Consider the following 22,629-nt stretch of genomic DNA (forward strand, 5'->3'; position numbering starts at 1 on the left):
TCTTCCAACCTTAATGAGTCTATGATTCTATGAGACTGTGTCCCTGACAAGAACTCAGCTTGTGATCATGCACTCTCATTTTTGCAAGACACTTTATCATTAAACATCTAATTATAAAAATTCCATTTAAGATGGAAAGTCCCAATTTTTAACTTTAATCTTTTTTTTTTTTTTTTTTTTTTTTTTCTGTAGAAAACAAACAAACATTGGTCAAACAGTGACTGAATATCCAACCTAACACTTACAGTAGAGGAAAGAGATTCACTCCAGATTCCTTTCCCTCTCCCCTTGTCCAAGTGTTTCACTTCTTCTTTGGGAAGAAAAATTTGGAAAATATTGCAAGACCAAAGCCTGGATAAAGTGTGGCCTATAAATAAATACACCAAAACATACACACCCATCTTTGCATGCATTCAACTGAATGGAATATTTTCTATAACATAAATTAATTTCAGAGTATTCTCATTAATTAGGGAGACTTATTAAATAAATAGAAATCTGTGACCCTATTAAAAGAAGGTAAACTTGCCTGTAAGTTTTTGTTTTGTTTTGTTTTGTTTTGGGGGGAAAGGGGAGAATCTGAAGAACACTTGTATTCTAAAACAATTGAAGTATCTATTTTCAGGCTCCTAATGTGCATAAATGTTACTAAGATACTGATGAATTTTCATGACGTGTTGAAACAACATAATTATTTCAAGGATGAAGAGAAATTTCCCATTACTGCTTGTTTCTGCTGTAATAACTCAGGCCACCTAAGCATTTTATCTTGCTGAATAATTCTAAAATTGTTTGTAGATATCTAGACACATTCATAATGAAAAATACAGACAGCATTGAGATGCAAAATTGGTTTGTCAGCAGACTGCTCAAAGAACATAATTTCCCTCAATCTATCACTGACCATTTTTCAAGTTAAATTTAAAACACCAACAAACCACATTTTAAGAAGATGCAGGGGGAACAAAGTGACCTTGATGGCAAGTTTCTCTTTTAGCACCTATGTTTGAAAGCTACTGATGACCGCTTTTGTTTCTTGTATGCAGGGAACAGAGTAGAAAACTTTCTTTTTCATCAACTGCATCACTGCATACAGGTTCGATTTGCCTCATTAAATACTACAACATCTCATTTCATCTTATTAATAAAGACTATCTTATTCTCTCAGTGACAGCAGACCTTAGAATTTGGGAGAAGACTTAGCTCTAACCTTTCCTGACCTTTGAATGATTCATCTTGTAACTTTATATTCTGGTAACAACTCTCATGGGAAAAAATAAAAACAAAATAGTAATATTCTCTTTATGTACATTCAAGGAGAATATCCTTCTTTAGTAACTGGAAATTGTAAGGCAATTTATATACAAACCTCAGTCCATTATCCTTAAAAATCCTGAGAAACATCTCTCACTTTTCATGTTCCAATTTCTTTCCTCAAATTCACTAAATCTCTTTTTGAAAGTGTTTTTGAATGTAATTACTGTGTTGCAATGAACTTCTCCATCACCAATAAGGTGTTCTTCAAGCAAGTATGACTTTAGTGAAACAGGAGAAAACAGGTTTTAAATATTATTTGGCAGTGAGGAGATAATTCAGAGTTGCTTGTGGCCAAAGACACTTGTTGAAAAATTAACAGAGAGAGATTTTAGTATTAAACCAACTGGTATCTTAGTCTTTCAGCTACCATCATGCTATCATGCAATTTTTTAATTAGTTCAGAAAATAATACACACCCCTAAAAAAAAAAAAAAAGAAAAGTATTTTGAAATGACCTGATCTTCAAATCAAATTCAGCATACATGCAATTTGCCTTCATCTTTTTTTTTTTTTTTTCAGATTTTTTTTTTTTTTGGTAGCTGGACATAAACCTACCATAAATGTTAAAGCAATGATGACACTTCATCACAGGCCACGTTACAGAACATGCTGTACTACAGATATCCCAACTTCCTGTCCTGTGAGTGGACAGGCAGGACTCGAGATGCTCAGAGGAAAGGAAAGATCAACATGCACTAAATGAAGTAACTGACAGAAGCCAGCTGATATTATCCACACTTTCCTTTATTGCTGGATATTTTTTCTTTCAGCAACAATTTTGGATTATTATTTGCGTAATTCAAGGGATTTCTCCAGCAAATCCTGCAGTACTTGTCAACAACTCTTTTGCTAAATACACTCAATACCCAGTATCCAAATTTCTTTAGTGACACCAGATGAAACGCAGCAGGCTTCCCAAGAGCTCAGAAATGTTCTGAATGTATTCCTGCAGGTAAAAGAGATGTCTGTATAGTGTATTGTACCAGTTACTGCTACCACCATCACCTTCAGTGGAAGTTAATAAGACATTATTGGGAACAATTTTGGCAGGACAACCAAGAACTAGTATAGCACCAAAACCAGAAAAAGTTCATCAAGGCCATGAATCCTTCCCAGTGTCTTTTAAGGGTCTCACAGCATGTACAACAACATACATATGTTATATCAGGTGCTAGTGTCTATGCTGGTATCAATGTGAACCTAATTCATCAAGGTTGCTGAAAGAAAAGGATGAATTAAAAAAAAAAAAAAAAAGGAAAAAATTCCTAGCACGCATTCACATATTGCAAAGCCACTAATAGAGTAAAACAACTCAGTTTAACAGACTCACACCATATGCAAATAAATACTAAATAGCTAAGTTTTGTTCCTTCCCGTCTTTCATCTCCTACTCATGAAGCATACCTAAGAATCTCTTAACACAAGTTCCATTTTCTTTTCCTTGTCTTCTGCCTTTCAATCTTGCTAAAGGCCCTCTTTCTATTAACTTAATCAACTCCTTTTTCAAATGTAATTCAAAAAACCTAAAAATCCCATTTTTCCTTGCATTTCTCACTTAAGTGAGACAGAGGAGAGCAGAAATGAAAGAATTTAAACTAGAGTTATGCACAGTGAATAGATTTAACTGAAATACCCGTCTCCAGCATTCACCTCTACACTGTCCATACAGAAAATAATCTCTTTGTGTTCTCCTAGGAGCATAAAAAGCATTTTAGAGATCATTAACTTCCATTATGGCCCTGCAAAAGCACTAGATATGAAAGAAAAGAAAGGACAGGAATAGATTTCAATTTAGTATTGATATCAAACACCAATGATACCTTATCACTTTAAACAAATCACTCCACAGTCTGTAATAACTTAGATGCAGGCTTCTAATGGAATTGGTTTCCAACATGATTGCTAGGACCATTGCTTGGCATACAGAATGCAACACAATCACGAGAAACAGCTGTGGCATACATTTTGAGAAGTTTCCCTATCCATTTTTCAGCCACAAAACAGGATGTACTTTACTGATGTCATCATTCCTGAAAAAAGTTTAACTAACCAGTTTTTAAAACAAGATTCTGCAACCTCTCCAAGTTATATCAATAATTCTTTTTCTTACCACCTAACCTAATCTTTTTCACTGCAATTTAAGTATCTCCCTGCTTTTATTATCCATAGTCAGTATATAGAAAAGCCTACATGCATCTACAATGCAGCTGCCTTTGTACATTCAAAACTCAGTTATTTTCATTTTTTTTCCTTGAATACGCCAAACATTTCTGACTGCCTTCATTACTCTGTACACAGCATGTCCTAGGCTTGTGATCTTTATTTTCTACTGAAACTTCTTCAGTTGACCAGTATGATGTGTGCTACTGTGCTGGGTCTGTCTGGGATGGAGTTAACTTTCCCTGCAGCAGCCCACACAGTGCTCTGCTCTGTTCATATAGCTAGAACAGCACTGGTAGCACTCCAGTGTTGTGTCTATTGCTGCATAGAGCTGGCACAGCAGCAGGACTCCCTCCAAGCCCCCAAGAACCGTCAGGCTGGGGGTGGGCAAGTGATGGGGAGGGGACATCACCAGGGCAGCTGACCTAAACCGACCAAAGGGATATTCCATAACACCTGATGTCACACTCAGCAATACAAAGAGGGGTTCTCGTGGTGGAAGGCCCTGTCCTCCTGAACAACTTTTACATGTATTGAGGCCCTGCTTCCCAGGACATGGCCGAACATCGCCCAACGATGGGAAGTAGAGAGGAATATTCTTCCTCTCTCCCTGTGCTTCTGCACGGCCTTTTTTTCTTCTTTCTCCTTCTTCCTTTTCCCTTTAATTAAATCATCTGTATCTCAAACCTTGAGCTCTTTGTGTTGTATTTTCTCCCCTTTCCTCTTTGAGGAGGAGGAGTGAGAGAGCGGCCATGGTGGAACTCGGCTGCCCACCCAATTAAAACCACCACAGCTACACAAAATGGGGCAAAGTACTCCTAACAAAACAGGACTGTATCATGTATTTTGTAGACTGTAATTCTGTTTTACATCCTGTGTGATGGAGGACTTTTCCACCCTGACAGAAAACTGTTGATTCATGTTCAGCTTTTTATTCAGTACAACATCCAGATTCATTCTTAAGGAACAGCTGCATAAGCTATTTTTATTTTTCTCATTCTGTGTTGCTGCAGTTGTCTTTGCCCAAGTGGTACTTGCACGTGCCCACAGGGAGCCACCATTTACTTTTACTTCAAATATCTTCTCTAAACTGCATCATTTTGAACCCCAAGTCAGTCCTTCAACATGTCTGCAACACCTCACAGTTTCATGTCACCAGCAAATGTAATTGGTAAACTCATGTGCTGCATCATCTAAGTCCTAAACTAAAACACTGACCAGTAAAAACCCAGTGAAAATTCTGCTCTGTATCACTGTTTATTTTGATAATGAAACGCTCTGAGAACAGAGCTTCATACTTCTCCAGGCAGGACTGCAATCACACTGACATAATTTATTTTGGGGCACAGTCCCCCTTGTTTATGAGCTTTTGAGAACAGTATGAAAGAAGGTTCACTAAAGTCAAATTATAAGACATCTACAGATCCTCCTCTATCCATGAGGTCTGTCATCCTATCAAAGAAGGAAATTAAATTGCTTTTGACATTATTTGTTTTTGAGCCAGCTCTTACTCATCGTTCTGTCAGCTTCTCTCAGCTTTCAGACAGTCATGATCATTTGTTTCAGTTTTTTTAGAGAAGTTAAAGGTAATCTGTCAGGGCCAACAAATCCCTTGTTCTTTCTTTCTTTGTATTTTAAAGAACAGCATTATATTTGCCATTCTCCATTCTGTCATCTCACCTGAGCCCCATCATTTCTGAAAGGCACAACACTCAGGTCACCACAGGAACTGGCTGAAGCAAACCACAAGGAGTAGTTTTTCAACATTTCACAAAATCAAGTACTTGAACATGGTTTATCTTAAAAGAGGTGAAACGTTGTTCTCTTGTTCTCTGGTTGCATCCCCTACTGAATGCAAGAGAAGTTTAAGGCATCTAACTAACAACCCTTAGAGGTTAGCCTTCTAAAGCTGAAGTTAGAGGACACAAACCCTAAATTCCATGTCCTGCTGCGTTAATTCTTCATTAACTGTCTATGTAGCCAAAGTCTGACATAACTACTATTTTGGATTCACTTTTTGATACAGCTTGCAAAAAGCTTTACCTTCCTGATATTAGTTTGATAGCCTTTAAAAAATGAACAAACAACAAAAACCCCACTTCCTCTGTGACATTACTGATTCTTCCCGTTTTAACATAGTTATTTTATCACATCTTTTCCTGATGTATGTAATTCCCTCATGGATGTAACAACATCCAGTTCTTACATCACGATACTTAACTGAGTCCTATTGCACAATACACCTCTCCTTTCCTTCGTGGTTATCTTGCTGAGTCAAGCTACGAAATTCCATATTACTATCCCAATCAAGGGCAATATTCCTTCAAGTATATATGACGTAAATACACATATTTTTGAACATATATAATCTCTGTTTATTCATTTGATATCCTGTGTTAAAATACCAATTCTCTGCTTTTCAGCACTGTGTTCTTCTATCCTCCTCCATTCTCCGTACTTAACATTCTAACAGTGAGAAATGTGAAGATTAATCTACCTCCTTTTGTTTTACCTCCCACCGTGGCACAGCTTACTTTAGAACTCTCTCTAATTCTAAACAACCAGGGGAAAAAATATTGTAAATACACCCTTCTCCCTTTATGCAGAAATGCTCAGTTACTGTAAACACAGGAAAAAGCAAGGATAAAACCATGCCTTGAAATGTTTGGACTCACGATTTTTACATCTCTTTCTTTACAAATCCACCTACCACATCAGTCAGAACGTACCATCCTCGCTTATTCTTAATTTTGTTTTGTTAATTTTCAATTACAAGATTCTTACATTTCTGTCTTACTGTGAATAGACTGTCATTGTTTTGTAACTGATTTTCAGAGCACTGCACACCAACGACCTAGTATACGTGATGCTTGCAGCTTTCTTTAGAAAGCAAGCTAGTTGAAACTAACTTGGAACTAGAAAAAAAGATACTGCAAAATAGTGCAGCAAATCAAAACAGCAGAAAGCTTCTTACCTTGTTTATCTGCTATGCATATATTTGTATGCTAAGAGGAGACAGAACTAACACCAGCGTAAAATTACTCACAGAGAATTAATCTTTAAATGTATCCATAAAAACTGCACAACTTACGCAATTTTAGCACACACCGAGCATTTCCAGTGCCCATCAGCTCCCACGACACGACACTTAGTGCACACTCTAAGTTTGCAGGTTTGGCACAGGTCTCCTCTGTCAAAGATTAAGCCCAGGCTTTTCTGACAGCGAATACAGACTCTGCTGTTGTCCTGTTGACAGTGTCGATTTCCACCTTTCCTTCTCACTTCCAGAAGTTCATTTTTCAATTTCCTAGAAGAAAGAAAATAAAGGGCTTGAATTTGGAGATACATCTGATTTTTGTATGGTATTAGGATGAAACCTTTTGGAGATCAAGCAACATTTCCATCTTCCTGTGATTTGTAAAAACTTTCTAACCGATTAAGATTTAGCACTAAGAACTACAAGACACAAATAAGGACAATGTAACTGTGTTTTATATATTAACTGTATTTCTAACACATACATGGCAAAGAAGAATATATCTATCCCCAATCTCTCAGACATAAAGCCAAGAGGAAAATATGCAGCCTTGAGGTTGGTGTGCAGACAGCTGAGCAGTTCTGAACCACTGGCAAACCATCTTTGCCTGTCCCTCATCAATAATTCAAGTCATGCTGAGCCCAGGTTGACTGCAGCTCAAAACTGGGACTATTCTGTGCTTCCACGGTAGAAAAAGAAAATCTTTCCTGTAACTAGTGTGCATTTAATACTCTGCCAGAGTAGAGTTAGCTAGGAAAACAAATGCAATTCTGCACTGGCCATTCAAATCTTGAAAGAAAACAAAAGCAAACACCTAAATAGATGTAGCATCACAGCATAACACCACTAAATTAAAAAAAAAAAAGGGGGGGGGGGAGAGAGAATATCAGTTTGAATAATGCAACTTGAATGCTACCAGTTCCAACTACTGACCCTGAAGGATAAAGGTATCTGCATTTAAGACCTGCTTTATAGACTGTAATCTCAAGGGTGCATAAGTCAAGTCCTTAAGGGAAAAATAACCATGTGTGAAAAATAACTACTATAACATTCCCAAATAAAAATAACAATAATAATAATAATATCTTAAGCAGGACTCCGTCATAACCCAAACCTCTCACTAACAGCTCCTTGTACCTCTGTTCCTGACCTCTACTCCAGAGCTTTCCCTCCCACACCAGAGCCTTGAGCTTTCACCCCTCACACCCCAACCCACAGAACCATCTAGGTTGGAGGTCACATAGCTTAAACTGGTGCTCAGAGCATGGCCAACAAGAACAGGTTGCTCAAGGCCCTGTTCAAACGAACCTTGAGTAACTCCAAGTGAAGAGAGCACACAATGTTTCTGGGCACTGGTCCCACAGTCCGACCAACTGTATGATTTTCTTTACAAAACAAGGAGTGGAATAAAAAAGCTTCCATAATATTTAATCAGAATCTCCCATATTCCAGATTGGTCACAATGCTTCTTGTTCTTTTACTGTCATGGAGACCAGAACTATTTTGTTCCACTACAGGCCTGAGAGCAGCAGCAGTTGAAGACAGCCACCAGGTCTCGCCTTTGCTTTAATGCTGAGCAAAACCCATTTCCTTCAGCCTACAAGATGTAGAAGGGGCTCCAACCATCCTTATGGTCCTCCATTGAACACGCTCCAATGTGTCAGCATTTCTCTTGTACCAGGGAGCCGCCGGCTGGAAATTTGCTTCCAGATATGGTCTCACAAATGCACAGCAGAGGAGATAATCACTATCCTCAACTGCTAACCTACGCCCTGCATGGGGTCAAATTTGCTTTGTCCTCTCAACACACCTCAGCAGAAGCTCTGTCCACTCAACCCCCAGGCTCCTATTATCCTCTCAATTTTCTCAATACATCCCTGCCCACCCCAGACTCTCTCCTGACTTTCCCTCTGTCGAAACCTCTCTCATTTCAAGTTCCTCTGCCTTTTCAAACCCTTTCCATGCTCCAATCTACCCCAGAAGATCCCCTTTCCAGGGCCCCAGTTCAGCAGTGCTTAGTTCCCTTGGCTTTATGCAGCTGGGTATTGCTGTCTCCCCATCCCTTTCCTCCCCTATGTTCTCTTTCATGCACTGCCACCAGCCTCCAGGGCCCCTCTGCCATGAAGCACTGCAGCTAACTGGACTCACCATCTCCACACATACCTCAAGAGAGATTTAAAACACCTGGTTACCAGTTTCACTTAAGGATCAGTGAAAAGGTCAGGAAGAAAAAGACCTTGTGAAAACAAAGCCAATAAAAGATTACGGGCTGCAGCCCCAGTGAAGGAGGCTGAGTGCACTGTGTAGGTCACCAGGGGCTAAGCTCTGACAGCAGTGGGTTATTTGTGGCTACGTGGCCTTGTTACAGGGATGGCTGGCATTTTGCTTCCCACTGGAGTATCCAGGAACAAGAGCCTATGGACACTGACGTTATCTTTTTAGTACGTAGCAGCGTGCTACCTTATCAGATGCTGGTTGATCTACCAACACCATGAATTTTGAAAAGTACGATTTGTTGGTTTTTGAATACAGATCTGCCTTCAAGGACTATCAGGAAACCAAAATAAAATAAATCAATCCACAGCTTTCCTGTTCACTGAAACATGTAAAATACGAAAATTAAAATGCAAGCAAACAACGTATGGACAGATATACTGAATCTGAACTGTGGAATTCCCTAAACCACTTACTGAATTGAACTACTGATTGACTGTAACAAATATGTTTGTGTCTTATGAAAATAAAGAACGAAATGTCTTGAGGGCCAGAAAGATTAGAAGGCAGTAGGTGAGTCATCTGAAAAAAATCCATCCTCGTAACAGCCACGGCCTAGTTGCACCAGCTACATAATACTGAACAGGGATTGCATGTGCGTAAGTATGTACGTGGTAATCAGGCACGTAGCTGGCCTGACTTACCAATAGATACCCTTTATCTCCCCAGTATGGGAACCAGCTGTATCGTAAACATCCAATTTCCTTTTGCCATTCAACATTTGAGCACTCCTTATTTTTAAAGGAACCTAATTAATCATGCAGTTAGACATTTTTAATCTCAAATATTAAACAACAATTAATCTTTATTGATCCTCTCCTAGTAATATTATGAAATCAGAGAATCACAGAATGATTTGGGTTGGAAGACCACCTGGTTCCAACCCCCTGCCATGGGCAGGGACAGCTCCCACCAGACCAGGCTGCCCAAAGCCCCATCCAGCCTGGCCTTGAGCACCACCAGGGATGGGGCATCCACAGTTTCTCTGGGCAGCCTGTGCCAGTGCCTCACCACCCTCTGAGTAAAGAATTTCTTCTGAATATCTAATCATAGAATCATTCAGGTTGGAAATGAGGTCTCTTCCAACCTAGAAATTCTGTGATTCTGTGAAAAGATCTCTAAGATCATCTAGTCCAATCTTTAACCCAGTAAAGTAATTTAAATCTACCTTTTTTTAGTACAAAGCCATTCCCCCTTGTCCTATCACTACTCTCCCTGACAAAGAGTCCCTCCCCAGCTTTCCTGTAGGCTCCCTTTAGGTTTTGTAAAGTAGCTGTAAGGTCTCCCTGGAGCCTTCACTTCTCCAGGCTGAACAATCACAGCTTTCCCAGCCTTTCTTCACGGAAGAGGCGCTTCCACCCCCGATCATCCTTGTGGCCCTCCTCTGAAGACTGCTTCTAATAGGTCCATGCCCATAGTAAACAGAAAATAAACTCTGCAGAAGCCAGTTTAATAAGCTATTGGAGAAAGAGTCCTATAATACACTGAAGTTTCTAAACCGTCTATAACAATAGCTGTTTGATGGATGATAGATATTAAGAAGAAAATTGTTACTGACAAGGGTAGTAGAATAATTTGCCATTCCTCTAACTGTGAATTTATATTAGGATCTCTCTCCTGTTTGATAAAATATAGAAGTACATTGAAGAAGAGTTTTGTTGTAACTAGTATTCCAGGCAGCACTGAATGACTTAATCTGAACTCTTCCATATGGGGTCTAAAATACCTTACTTATCAAAGCGGGAGACAAAGAAGACAACCTACAGCAAATTTAAGAAGTGGCTCATATCCCAAATTAGGTCCATCGAAAAAGTCAACATGAAAAGCTGAGGCCTTGAAAACATGAGGAAAAAAACATGCAGGCAGCAAAGCCAAGGAATGGCGAGCAGTCACAGCTCCTGGCTCTGTCACCGACCGCCTGCAAGAGGCACAAAACAGCCCCTGAAGGAGCCTGGCCCTTCCCTACCGACTGCCTCCTGGCTCCAGCCTTAAGAAGCCTTAAGAGAGACATTAAGACAGCTTTAAGAAGCCTTAAGAGAGACATTTTTCTTAATGCGCTTTACCTCAGAGAATGTTTATTCCCCAAGTTTAGAAAAGTTGAACAGTTATACTGCTCCACGAGGTGAGACAGGCACTGCTCAAGCCATTCACTTAAACAAATGTCATCACTGTAAGCATGATCTACTTGCTTTGACTCAGGTAATTCATTTCTTTCAAGCCCCCACTCTCTTTTTTTTTTTTTTTTTTTTTGATAAGCACTATAGGAAGCATGGAATACATGATTCCTCAGTTTGATTTTTCAAATTGCTCCTGCATCTTCCTTCTCCTCCCCCTTTAAAAAAAAAAAAAAAAAAAAAATCTTAAAAGATATAGAGCAACAGAATTCAAGTATTCCTAATTTTATTTTGCTATTCTAAATTTCCCAGAGTTCGAGCAGTGTAAAAAATTTCATTAAAAAAAAAAATAAAAAAAAAAATAAAAAACAGTAACTGCTCTCACTCAACTATAATTGAAGACCGAAGCAGGGAAAGAAAAAAAAAAAAGTTTAAACATATGAAATTGCTCCAATCTTTGCAATGGCTTTAAACTAGAAAAGGATTTAGATTAGATATAAGGAAGAAATTCTTTACTCTGAGAATGGTGAGGCCCTTGCACAGGCTGCCCAGAGAAGCAGTGGGTGCCCCATCCCTGGAAGTTCTCAAGGCCAGACTGGATGGGGCTTTGGGCAGCCTGGGCTGGTGGGAGGTGTCCCTGCCCATGGCAGGGGATTGGAACTGGGTGATCTTCAAGGTCCCTTCCAACCCAACCCATTCTGGGATTCTATGATTCTATGAATCTTACACCTGTTCATCAGAAAGTTATGTTTCCTGCATTAGTGGGTCCCCACATTCTCCATCTAGAGCTCGGCAGCTGCTAACTCAGATGCAAGGTGATTTTTTAATTTTTTTTCTGAGCAGAAAGTGGTAAAAACAATTCCTGGAGCTGTGGAGAAAGTAAATTTCTTCACCAGACTGATTCCAAATGCCTTCTGTAAATGCAGCCAGATTCCCTTCACTGTCTGACATGATATCTGGAAAGTAACAGTAAATATTTTTGACAATGCAGAAAATGATGAGTTATTACCAGTTTACATTGGCTTCTCCTTGCATTGTAAAAATATAGACATTTGAGTATCTAAAATGTGTTAGGCACTTGTTTTACAAGCAAAGATTTCTACATTTTGCTTATAGAACAGGGATTTTTTTAATGATAAAAACTGTCTTAAGGATATCTGAGTATGGAGGTGTACTGGCGACAATGAAAAGGGGGTGACAAAGAGTGAACGTGCAAAGGAAAAGAACTGGAGTGATAAATAGCAGAATGGAAAGGAGGCATGGGAACTGAAATTACATTGGAAGGGAATAAGAACACCTTCCACAGATGAACCTTTTCATGACCTTTCTTCACCCTCTCCACTAAAAAATATTACCAAAATTAAAACAACAAAACACACACACACCCCAACAACAATACACCACCCCAAATGCACAAATTGTCTGTTGGTTTCTCGCTTACCTTCAATAAAGTCAACTGCAAGCAGAGTATAAGAATATCAGAGTTAACCACCATCAGAAATTCTTTCACCAACAGAATAAAGAACAATGGAGAGCAAAACAGGCACCTCTACCCTTAGAGTACCAGCAATAGGAACTACTTTACATGTATTTTGAAAAGTCTCTGGTTCAAAGAGTAACAGTGTGTTAAAAAAAAAAAAAAATCACTTTTCAAAAGTCACAGATGCCAGACACACAACTTCCCTTCTTCTCATCCTTCCCATATGGATGAACAATATGCTTTAACATATGAACTCTTCCCTTAAGATATTATTTATAATCAGTGTTACAAAAAACACAGACCATCTACCATACTATATACTGATTTATAATCATTTTGTGCTTACAAACAAGTCCAAATATATAATCAGCAGGTAAGTCACTTACCACTCCTGTTACTCAGACTGAAAAAAAATAAAATCGCCAGAGTATTTGCCTGTAGTTACCACAGGGTGGTATCCATGCTAAGTTTCTCCTATGCTGTAATGGAGTTACTATGTTAAATTGCTTCTTACTGATAAGGAGATGCCATTTTAGTTAACTGAAGAGAAAGGAATGTCAACTTTCTTTGGCAATACAGAACTGAGGTTGATGCAATCTTTGTACACCTTCTGGAAACCTAAACACTGGGGAAATGATTTAGGCTATTACTCAATAAGGCCTTACTCTTGGAAGAAATTGGCATGTTCCTTCTTTGTTTTCTCAGTTCAGCAACTGTTAGACTGGTGTCTCCTCTTCTAAAAGCCTGGCAACTCACAGCTTGGCTTTGTAAACAGTGACACGAGCCTTTGTATTTTAAAAGCTGTCTAGGATCACAGTCAAGGTGAGAAAGCAGTGTACATTAGCAGCAAGCGTGTCACGTGCGTTTGCTCTGTGGTAGCATATTCATATTGAGGCGAAGTGCTAGCTCCAAATGCTCCAAGAGTCACAGCCATCAGACCCAGTTGCTTCCACAACACCACAGCTGGGGAAGATGCAGCAGGGCACATAAGTAAACCAAGAATGCAATGAAACGCAGCTGCTATAGGGCACTCCTCCCTTTCAGCACATAGATCCTTCTAATGGTTTAGTTTTCATTTCATGATGTCATATGGGTTTGCATAAAAAGGGTCTTAAAAGAACAAAATTTCAAAACCAGTACAACAATAGGAAAAAATATACATTTCAGTCAAGAATGTTCAGTTCAGAGTTTATTCACTGGCATACTCTGGATGCAGATTTCACTCTGGATACAAATTGCTCCCAGCAAGTCAGACGTTCAACCCTACATTTTCTCCCCCACTATGCTCCATTTCACTATTTGTAGCTATTTTAGCTGTGTGATTGAATGATTTGACCCTAACAATCTTGTCTTAAAAACCGTCATGATGACTACTCAACTGATATCAGATGCATAGTAGAACAATATTTAAGACACTGTAGGTTATTTTCACAAGTAACCTGCAACTTTAAATCCATATTCAAACAAAATTTCCATGACATACAACACACACTTTAAGAACATAACTAAATCCTAGTATTTATTAAAATGGGTTACTTTCTTATTACATTTTTTATAGTATCAAAACTAGACCACAGAAAGCATACGCGTTGCCTTCTGTGTTTTTCTCACACATAGGTGAAATATTTATACATCTTATCAAAATATCAGAACAGCCACCTGCATTCCAGAACACAAGCATGAGCAGAGTGAATGTAACTCCTAACAATTTCATTACTAGGACATCCTCCTACACTTACTGTTGCTTTCACACTGAATAGAGACTTGTAAAGAAAGACACTGTAAGGAGTTGATACCGCTTTTTCGTTTGTTTGTTTTAAGAGGAATCAAGGTATTACTGTGTTGTGTTTTTTGTTGTTGTTGCTTTGTTTTTCCTGATGGCTTTTGAAGACATAGGCATAGAAAAATAAAGTAAAATAAAATAAAAAGTTATCAACACAGATTCAGAGTACAGCAGACAAATAAAAATTCTTCAGTATAGACTAGGAGCAAGTATCTTGCCAGAATGAAAAAAATGCATTAAAAAAAATAATACAAAGGGGCTTGTTCTTCTGAAAAGTACTTCAATAAAATATGTAACAGATTGCACCAAATGGAATTTCAAAGACAACACATGTTCCTCTGAAGTATACTTATGAGACATAATGAAAGAAATCCTTGCCAAGTTGTATTCAGAAAGAAAAATTATGAAGCCTCCCAGGAAGCAGTTACCCACCCAGCCTTTTATAGTTTGCATATCTTGGAAGCCATTTACAGACTCCATTCCACCCTTATCAGACACAATATGTTCCAGTGACAATACTCCAAAAATGCCCTGAATCTAAAACCAACTGGTTAATATAGGTGCCAGAATTATGTATGAGCCTAATACCAACACCTGAGTTATCCTAATCAGCATTGCATTTCAGATAAACTTAATTTCCAACCTTTTCTTAAGGTGCTCTTTCCATTTGCACTGAAGCACAGATAACCCTAATGCCACTGGTCCCTTAACTGAACCAAGTCCTGCAGAAGTGCCTTTGGTTCTCACCAGGTTTGGCAGAGTGCTTTTCAGTACCACAAAAGAAAAGAACAGGTAAGTAGCATTTTTTAAGACATCATAAAGAACAAGAAACAACAACAAAAAAACACATAAAACTTTTAACTCACCTATTACTGCCACGTCCCACTTGAGACTGGTAAACAGCAATAATAGGAAATAAAGGTTTGGGAGGTTTGGGAAAGCTAGTGACCTGTTACACTCTTGCTCTTAATACTGAAGCCTTTGATAGATGACTGATACATGGCATACGTTTCTGAGGCCAGTGCCTTCTAAAACAAAAAACTTACTTTGAAATGCTTATCCTATTACAAAACAGAGCACAATGCCTAGAACAAACAGTGCTCCATCTGTTTTCTTGTGTTCTGTTTTCTTCATCTGACAAACGATGAAGGAGGTTAAACAATTAATTTGCCCACTCCATCATGAAGAAATTCCCTTTCTTGCCACTCCTGCACCAGGACAGGCACACCAGTTTTAGCCCACTCCATTTAGATAAACCACTCTGCTTGCCCAGTTCAAAGGGCTCCACACCAGCAGGGTCACTGCACCTAGACTGGGTTATCTCAAGAGAAGAAGCCTTCCAAAACCAGTGGCTAACTCTGCATCTTTTCCCAAATAATAGTTTTGTACAAAAGAAGCCTCAGCAGCTGTTGCCTTCAGGAGGCAGCGGCGACCTGGTTCAGGAACGGCACGGCGACCAACCCCAGGCCGCTCGGTCCATCGGCTCACAGACACCAATGTGGTGGATGGCAAATGGCGTTTGTTGTCGAGTCACATGGGGTTATATACCCGAGGCCCATAGCGTCACTTCTGCTTCCTTACATCACAGCCCACACGCTACTGTCCATCAAGGGAGGGGCTCCACCTTTCCGTACAGCGCCACATCTTCCGGCCGCCAGACCCTAACTACCCACAAGCAGCACATGCCTAAAAGGCTTTTTTAGGAAATCAAAGGGAAGAACAATGCAGCCTGGCCTTGGAGTTCATGGACAGAAACCAGCAAATGCTGGAAATCTTCCCTTTGTAATCCATTATGCTTGGCAGCCTCGAGTGCGACACCAATTGCTGCACATTATCCACACTGAGCCTGTTTCTCAGAACCGACACTAGATAAAAGGACAGCAGAGAGAAGTGATGGGAAGCAGCAACAACATACTGGAAAAGCATTTGAACTTTTGCAGAACTGGTACTTCGCTGAACTAACTGAATTTGAGTCATCATCTGAAATAACTGAAGCTCATACTGCCTCCACACGTTGTTCTCTCAACTCTGATTTTACTTTTTTTCTCAGAAAAGAACACATGAGCTCTATTAACACCCCCCGAAGTCTCTATGTCACCCATCAGTTTGTTCTGAGCCACACCTGAGACCTTCAGTTTTATTTTTTGACTTATTAGTAAATCTAAGCCATGTGAAAAATGAAGTGTCCCTCCTCCTTCCTGCTTTGTAAATACTGCAAGAGAAAGAAAAAGGTTGTTATCACACATTTCCTCTGTGTTGTATGGACTCCTGTGTACAGCCACACGCACACACACATTCTCTCCCTGTGACACCTCACAGTATCCCCCTCCCACACAAAGACACAACGCATACAGCTGCTCTCAGTGGACAAAGCTTCAAGAGCCTGACTAAAACCTTCCATTCACGTGGGATAAATTTAGCCAAACCAGGCAAAATCTACAGAGTCTGAAATTCAAAAACCATTGCTGTATATTCTCGCACTTGTTGCCAGCATGAGTGTTAAGCTCTCAAGGACACTCTGAACATGTCTACTAGAAAATAAAGTATTTCATTTCTAGGAAAATTAAACCATCTTTTATTTTAGTGAAACACATTTCTAGTATTTGAAAGATGTTCTTGAATTCAGGGCATCCATGCAGAAACCCAGTTTATATATTCATTTCCTTGAGGCTAATTGAACATTTGAGAGAATGAAAAAGAATTCTGGGATTTTAAATGTAGTACTAAAATCAACCAGGAGAATTTGGATGTACTTTTAGAGTAAGCACTCAGATTTCATTACACCGTATTTCCATTACATTTTAAGCTTTCTACAAGCTTATGAAAATCGAATGGCAGCTTTCCAAGAAATACTGTAGTTCTAAATGTTATTAAATTTGAACTACGAATAGGCAATACATTGCAAATTAGACTTATATGAAATGATTACCTGGACAAAATCACTAACCTTCTTGCAGTTCCCTACATCAGTACATAGCCTGGGATTGAAGTTTGAGGTCTATTAGCTTTCTTACTCTTTTGCTTTGAAGCAATGGACACATCACAATCTTCCATTGACAGAAGGCCACATGAGCAAGCAATTTTCTTTCTTTTAACACATTTTGCCTTCTAATTAACTGTGCCACCTCACAAAACTGATCATTCTCCCAAGACATTTAGAAAATCTTCACTGAGGGCCATATAAATATCTACACCAGAGAATTATTTTTTAAAGAACAATAGTAAAAAGGGTTACCTTATCCTTTTATCTTCAACTTTTTTCAGATATTCATCTCTCTTCAATACTCCCAATATCATTTCCCTTTCGTGTTCCAACAAAAATGACAGATTGATGATCTCTAAGTGCTTCGCCATGATTTTTCAATGAGTCCTCTGTCCAAGCAATTCAATTCCAGTGAATTATTTGCACAAGTCCAAAGGCACTTTTGTGTCCCAGTTACAAGATTCACAGTCAAGGTATTTTGAAAAATGCTTCTTTAAGTTAACCAGGTGTCAAAGCTGTATTGTTCTGCTTTCCAACTACACAAGAAGTAAAGGTTTCCCCTTTGCTTCTTCCTCAAAAAAAGCCAGTAATTTTCCTGGTTGCTGAGTGCCCTTGTGTCCTGGCCGATGCTTTCTGGCACGCCGCAGGCCTTCAGTCTGTATTCAGAAACAGCTGCAGAATCAACTTCCTGGCATAACTGTAGTTCGGAGCCACAAAACAGCTGGGCATAATTATTTCAAACTGTCTGAAAAGCAAAAGAAACAAATGGAAATCATCTGGACATTACCATTGTGGTCTGACTTAAGGCTTAATCAAATACTAGTTTGAAAACCACCAAAGAAGGAATGCCTACTTGCACTGTCAGGTTGTCTCAGGGAATGCATATATCTCCTGTTTGCTATGTTGTTGTTTACTTACTCTAATGGATGATTATCATACTCCCACGAGGGCTCTGTCTAGTGCAATACAATTTACAATTACTTGCCTACTGCAATACACTTAAATGACTGTATTCACCTTGTAATACTTCCATCCTAATAGTAATAAGCATCAGGGGTGGAGGGGATCTATTCATTCTTCTGAAATCACGTTAAGAGAAAAGTAACAATTAAGAAGTGGAGAGACTTCAAAAGGCTGCACTGAAGGTAAGACTCGCCCAACAACATGTATTTATCTGCGTCTCAGCAAGTCACCCATCACGCTCAATTCACAGTCAATTCAGAGAAACAGGAAGGAGTGATTTATTTACACTCTTAAGGAGTGATTTATCCACCTACTGTAGACATTTAGTTTCAGATTACAAGTCCTAGAAGAGCCCACTAAATACAACAAAACCCAAGAACTACTTGTTAACGTGCAGCCACCCTGAAAATAAGACAAACTTCACTCTGTATGTTTTGTCATATCTAAGCACAAATCAACTTCCAAGTGAAAATAGAAGAGGCACCCTACCCTGCAGTGGAGCATTGAGCTTGACCCTCTTTGAAAAAAGTCACCAGGAAGCTGCTTGAAAAAACATCTAAAACTTCTGGTCAACTAGTTGGAACATCCATCCCTCACAGTCTTGTAAGTACACATCAAGTTTCATATTGAAACAATGCATGACCTCCAAGATAAATAATAAAAAGTAGTTATGTGAATAGATACTGTACTTTGAAAAGCACATGCCTGTTATGTGTAATATATAAACATTAAACACATTTACACTGAAAAAAAAGTGTATCTACATTATCGTAAGAGCAAATACGACTATATGCAAATATAGGTGCAAGTGTGCTATGGATAATGCAGGTTTATTTTCTGTTACGAATGCTGGAAGAACTAAAAGAACTTTTAAGAATGTTGTCATTTACAGGAGAGTGCCCAACCACCATGCTCAATGCTGTTACAAAACCTGTTAGCATTCTTCCTCATTTTCCAGGACATATTTATTTTAATGGAAGCCCTTGCTTCCTTAGCTTTCAACAGTTTGGAAAGCTTTAGACAAAGATAAATAGCACAGAGAATTGGAGCAACAGTGCTCACATTCTAAAAGGGCTATGGGCATCTGACAAAATATCCTTCAGTTTTCATTCATAACAACTGCTAAAGAAGCAAATATAGTTGCCAGTGGCATTAAATTTAATTCTTGTGTTGTTTTTCATTAATATACCTCAGAATCTTGGTTTTGAGTAACTTTATTCCCCAGGTTAGCCGAGTACTTAATAGCAAAGGATACCAGAAGTCAAAATTTAAGTTTAAATGAGATCCTTATGGTATTCTTGCATGGGAATTTCTTTGGATATTTCCTAAAGTCTATTTCAATTAACCTTAATTTTTTTCAAATGAATGAAGATGATAATAAATTATATACAAATGGCAATGTATGTATTTTCATCTAGTTTTTCTTTTATTTCTCCCCCAGTACAATATTAACATAAATCTCGGGATCATTTCAGCAATACAGAACCATACTGGTGTCACTTCTACCAGGTAAGAAAACGGGACAGAAAAGTCACAGAACAAGCAGCACACAGTCAATGCAAGTCAGAAATACAACTCAGGGCTGCCAATTATGGACTAACTGTCATTGAAAAGTGGGAAGCAAACATGAACCACAGAGTGCTAACTCTGGCTAGATTGTAATATTAAACATATAAACGTCATGGAATGAACAACACGTGGAAAAATTCTACTTTGTTTCTCTACACTTATTTTTGAACCGAAAGGAAAAAGAAAAAAAAAAAGGACCATTATGCTTATCCTTAGATCCTTGAAAATAGCATTTTTTCAATACCATCCCTAAGGCCAAGTTATTTGTAAGTAAAGGGAGAAATCCAACGTGTAACTTATACTATCTAGAAGGGTAAGTTTTTTGTTTTTTGAACTGCCTAACAAAGGGCTGGTGAAAGCAGTACTTTCATCCCAATCAGGTCTTAACATCACAGTGGGACAGGGGGCACGAGGCTTTGGCACAGAATGGAGACCCAAGCTCAGTAGTCAGAGAAGAAGCTAAGTTGTTTGATGGGTCAGGGTGCTCTGAATTTCTGATTGCAAGCTTGCCTTGCAGCTGTAGAGTAGGTGGCATATAACATAATTCCAACAATTTTATTTTTTTGACGGAGAAAAACAAGTTCTATTGGAAAATGGAAATCCAACAGGTTAAGGGTAAGGAATGAGCAATGCAATTAGAAACTGAGTGCAACAAAAGTGTTAAAAATTGCTTCTGATAGCACCATTTCTATCATGATGATACCCTGCAGGTAACTTTTTTTTTTTTTCCCAGGAAAACAATGCAGCAGTATGACAAGCAGGCTGATAAGAACAGTATAACTTGTAAGATATATTCAGGTATTGGGAATTTGGGGTTGAGAAAAAACACTCCAAAAGACCCTTCTGACTGCAACTTACCTTGATATCTGGACATATTCTCTTAGCTTTTTTTATTTAACTCTAAAGAAGCTAGAACTCTTAGCAGAATATCTGGAAGCCTCAAAAATTCGCTCTGACTAAGCATAAAGCCTATCCTTGGATATCCTGGGTGATCTTGCCCTCAACAGGGGGAGGCAGGTTTTTCCAAAATATGAGGTCCAAAATTACTAAGGTGACATGCCACAACTGTGTATTGGGCTTATTCAGCAAGGTTTTGGTAGGGGGTGGGCTGCAAGGGCAGCCTCTGTGAGAAGAGATAAGGACAATAATTGGGAGAGGTAACAGGCAAAACATGGAATGGACATTATTAGAGAATATAGTAATGGTGAAGAATTTGTGTTGTAACATGGTGAAGGGATGGTGGGTGGAACGTGTATGAATTGTCCACCTTTGTCAGTGTTATGATGTTATGTTCATTTTGGTGTGGGGAATTTTGTTGTTGTTGTTGTAAGAGAAATTTGTGAAGACTACACGAAGAATGCCAGTGAATGTACTTTTTAATGATAATTGCTAACGGTGTTTTTCACAGAGGTGAGGGGTGTATAATACAGTGCTTACACAGCAAGGATATGGTAGCAGGGGGGTTGAGGGGTGGCCTCTGTGAGCAGAGCCCAGCAGCTGCCCCATGACAGACCAGAGCCAGCTCCAGCCGGCTCCGAAAGGGACCCCACGGGGTGCAGGGGCAGAGAGTGACCATGAAGGAGCAGCGAAGATGAAGCAGCAGGGACTGACTGCAGCCCCCATTCACCATTCCTCTGTGGTGCTCAGGGGGAGAACATAAAAGAGATTAGATAGGGGTGAAGGTGTTTTTAATTGGTTTTGTTTCTTGTTTCTCTAGCTTGTTAGTAATAGGCAAAAAAATTAAATTAATCTCCCTATGCTGAGTCTGTTTTGCCCCTGACGGTACCTGGACAGTGATCTCCGTGTCCTTATCTCCATGCTTGGACCCCTTTTTCATCATATTTTCTCCCCCAGTTCCTTTGAGGAGGGGGCGTGAGAAAGTGGTGTGCTGGAGTTCAGTTAGCCATCAGTGTGAAAACACCACAAACTTAGAATCCAAAGTTAGTTCATTTGTCACTTGGAGCATAGGGTCAAGGATGTCGACTTTGGAGCAGAACTAAGCACCAGTAAGGGTGAGGGAAAGCAGTTGCTGGTAGAAAAAGCTGGTAGGATCTGACGTCCACGTGAATGGAGACAGTTCAGAGCCACAGATCAACAGGCAGTCACTGCAAACCCCAGCCATGGTAAGGAACAGGAGGGGAAGTGGCTGGAAGTGCCAGTGGTTTGAAGCCATGGAGCACAGAAACACACAGCAAGAGGGCAGTGAAGGAGAGACAGGAATAACGATGGCTATTGCCCACAGCCACAACGTAACACTGCAGTTGATCTCCAGAGTACCACTGCCTGCCATGCCAAATGAGATTGGCTTAGAAACACCAGAGCAGACTCAATGGACAGTAGCCTAGTCAACAAAATCCCAGTATCTGGGAATAATAGGTCCTTCAGTCCCATAAGGTAATTTTTTTCCCCACTTCTTAGTTAACGTTACAATGGTAAGGACATCATTAAAAAATGTGTTGAAATTCAAACACTGTCTTCCTTGCTCCATGGACTGAAACATGAGGTGCCATGCATGGGTACATGCAATACATCACCTACTACTTTACAGCAGCAAATTTTGGTTTAGCTCCCATGCCTTCCATGGTTTTGTTTAACAAATACATATAACAGAAAAGAATAGCAATTATGGAAACAACAGGGACACTTTCTCCATAAAAACAGGAAGCTAATAAATAAATGAGATACTGTTTGTAGCACTTAAGACTTCCCTGCTTCAGATAACACATGACTGGAGACCGGGCCTGTGTTTCACATTAAGATTTAACAAAAAATATGGCTCCTCTCCTGCACTGTCTTTTGTTCTCTCTCCAGAATAAATCAACTGACAAAAGCTGAATATATGAACCAACCTAGGGCTTGAAAGCTTGAAAACAGAACAAACCAGCTAACTTTCAGAAACTGACAATGTCTAAGTAAGTACGTCCTCCTTTTAACAGACCTTTGATGTTT

At 39.2% G+C, this 22,629-nt stretch overlaps 1 protein-coding gene and 1 long non-coding RNA gene across 6 annotated transcripts in view; one reads left to right on the forward strand and one right to left on the reverse strand.

Annotated features, from left to right (window-relative positions):
- Positions 1-22,629, reverse strand: part of SYTL5 (synaptotagmin like 5) — an 81,595-nt gene that overhangs the window by 36,689 nt on the left and 22,277 nt on the right. For 3 of the 5 annotated variants that reach the window (XM_068686549.1, XM_068686524.1, XM_068686542.1), the window contains exons 2-3: positions 17,401-17,893; positions 6,569-6,784 (exon numbers count right to left, since the gene is read on the reverse strand). In XM_068686549.1, coding sequence (XP_068542650.1) covers positions 6,569-6,784; positions 17,401-17,519 — 335 coding nt within the window. In that variant the 5' untranslated portion in view covers positions 17,520-17,893. Of the gene's footprint in view, positions 1-6,568; positions 6,785-17,400; positions 17,894-18,175; positions 18,292-22,629 lie in introns of those variants that run through there. The other 2 variants (XM_068686533.1, XM_068686534.1) reach the window with 2 other exon arrangements.
- On the forward strand, positions 18,328-21,696 carry LOC137858586 (uncharacterized). Its single transcript, XR_011097869.1, has 3 exons — positions 18,328-18,714; positions 19,553-19,620; positions 20,414-21,696. It is a non-coding gene; the product is annotated as an uncharacterized lncRNA (long non-coding RNA).

Source organism: Anas acuta, chromosome 1 (assembly GCF_963932015.1).
Source record: "Anas acuta chromosome 1, bAnaAcu1.1, whole genome shotgun sequence".
Lineage (NCBI taxonomy): Eukaryota > Metazoa > Chordata > Aves > Anseriformes > Anatidae > Anas > Anas acuta.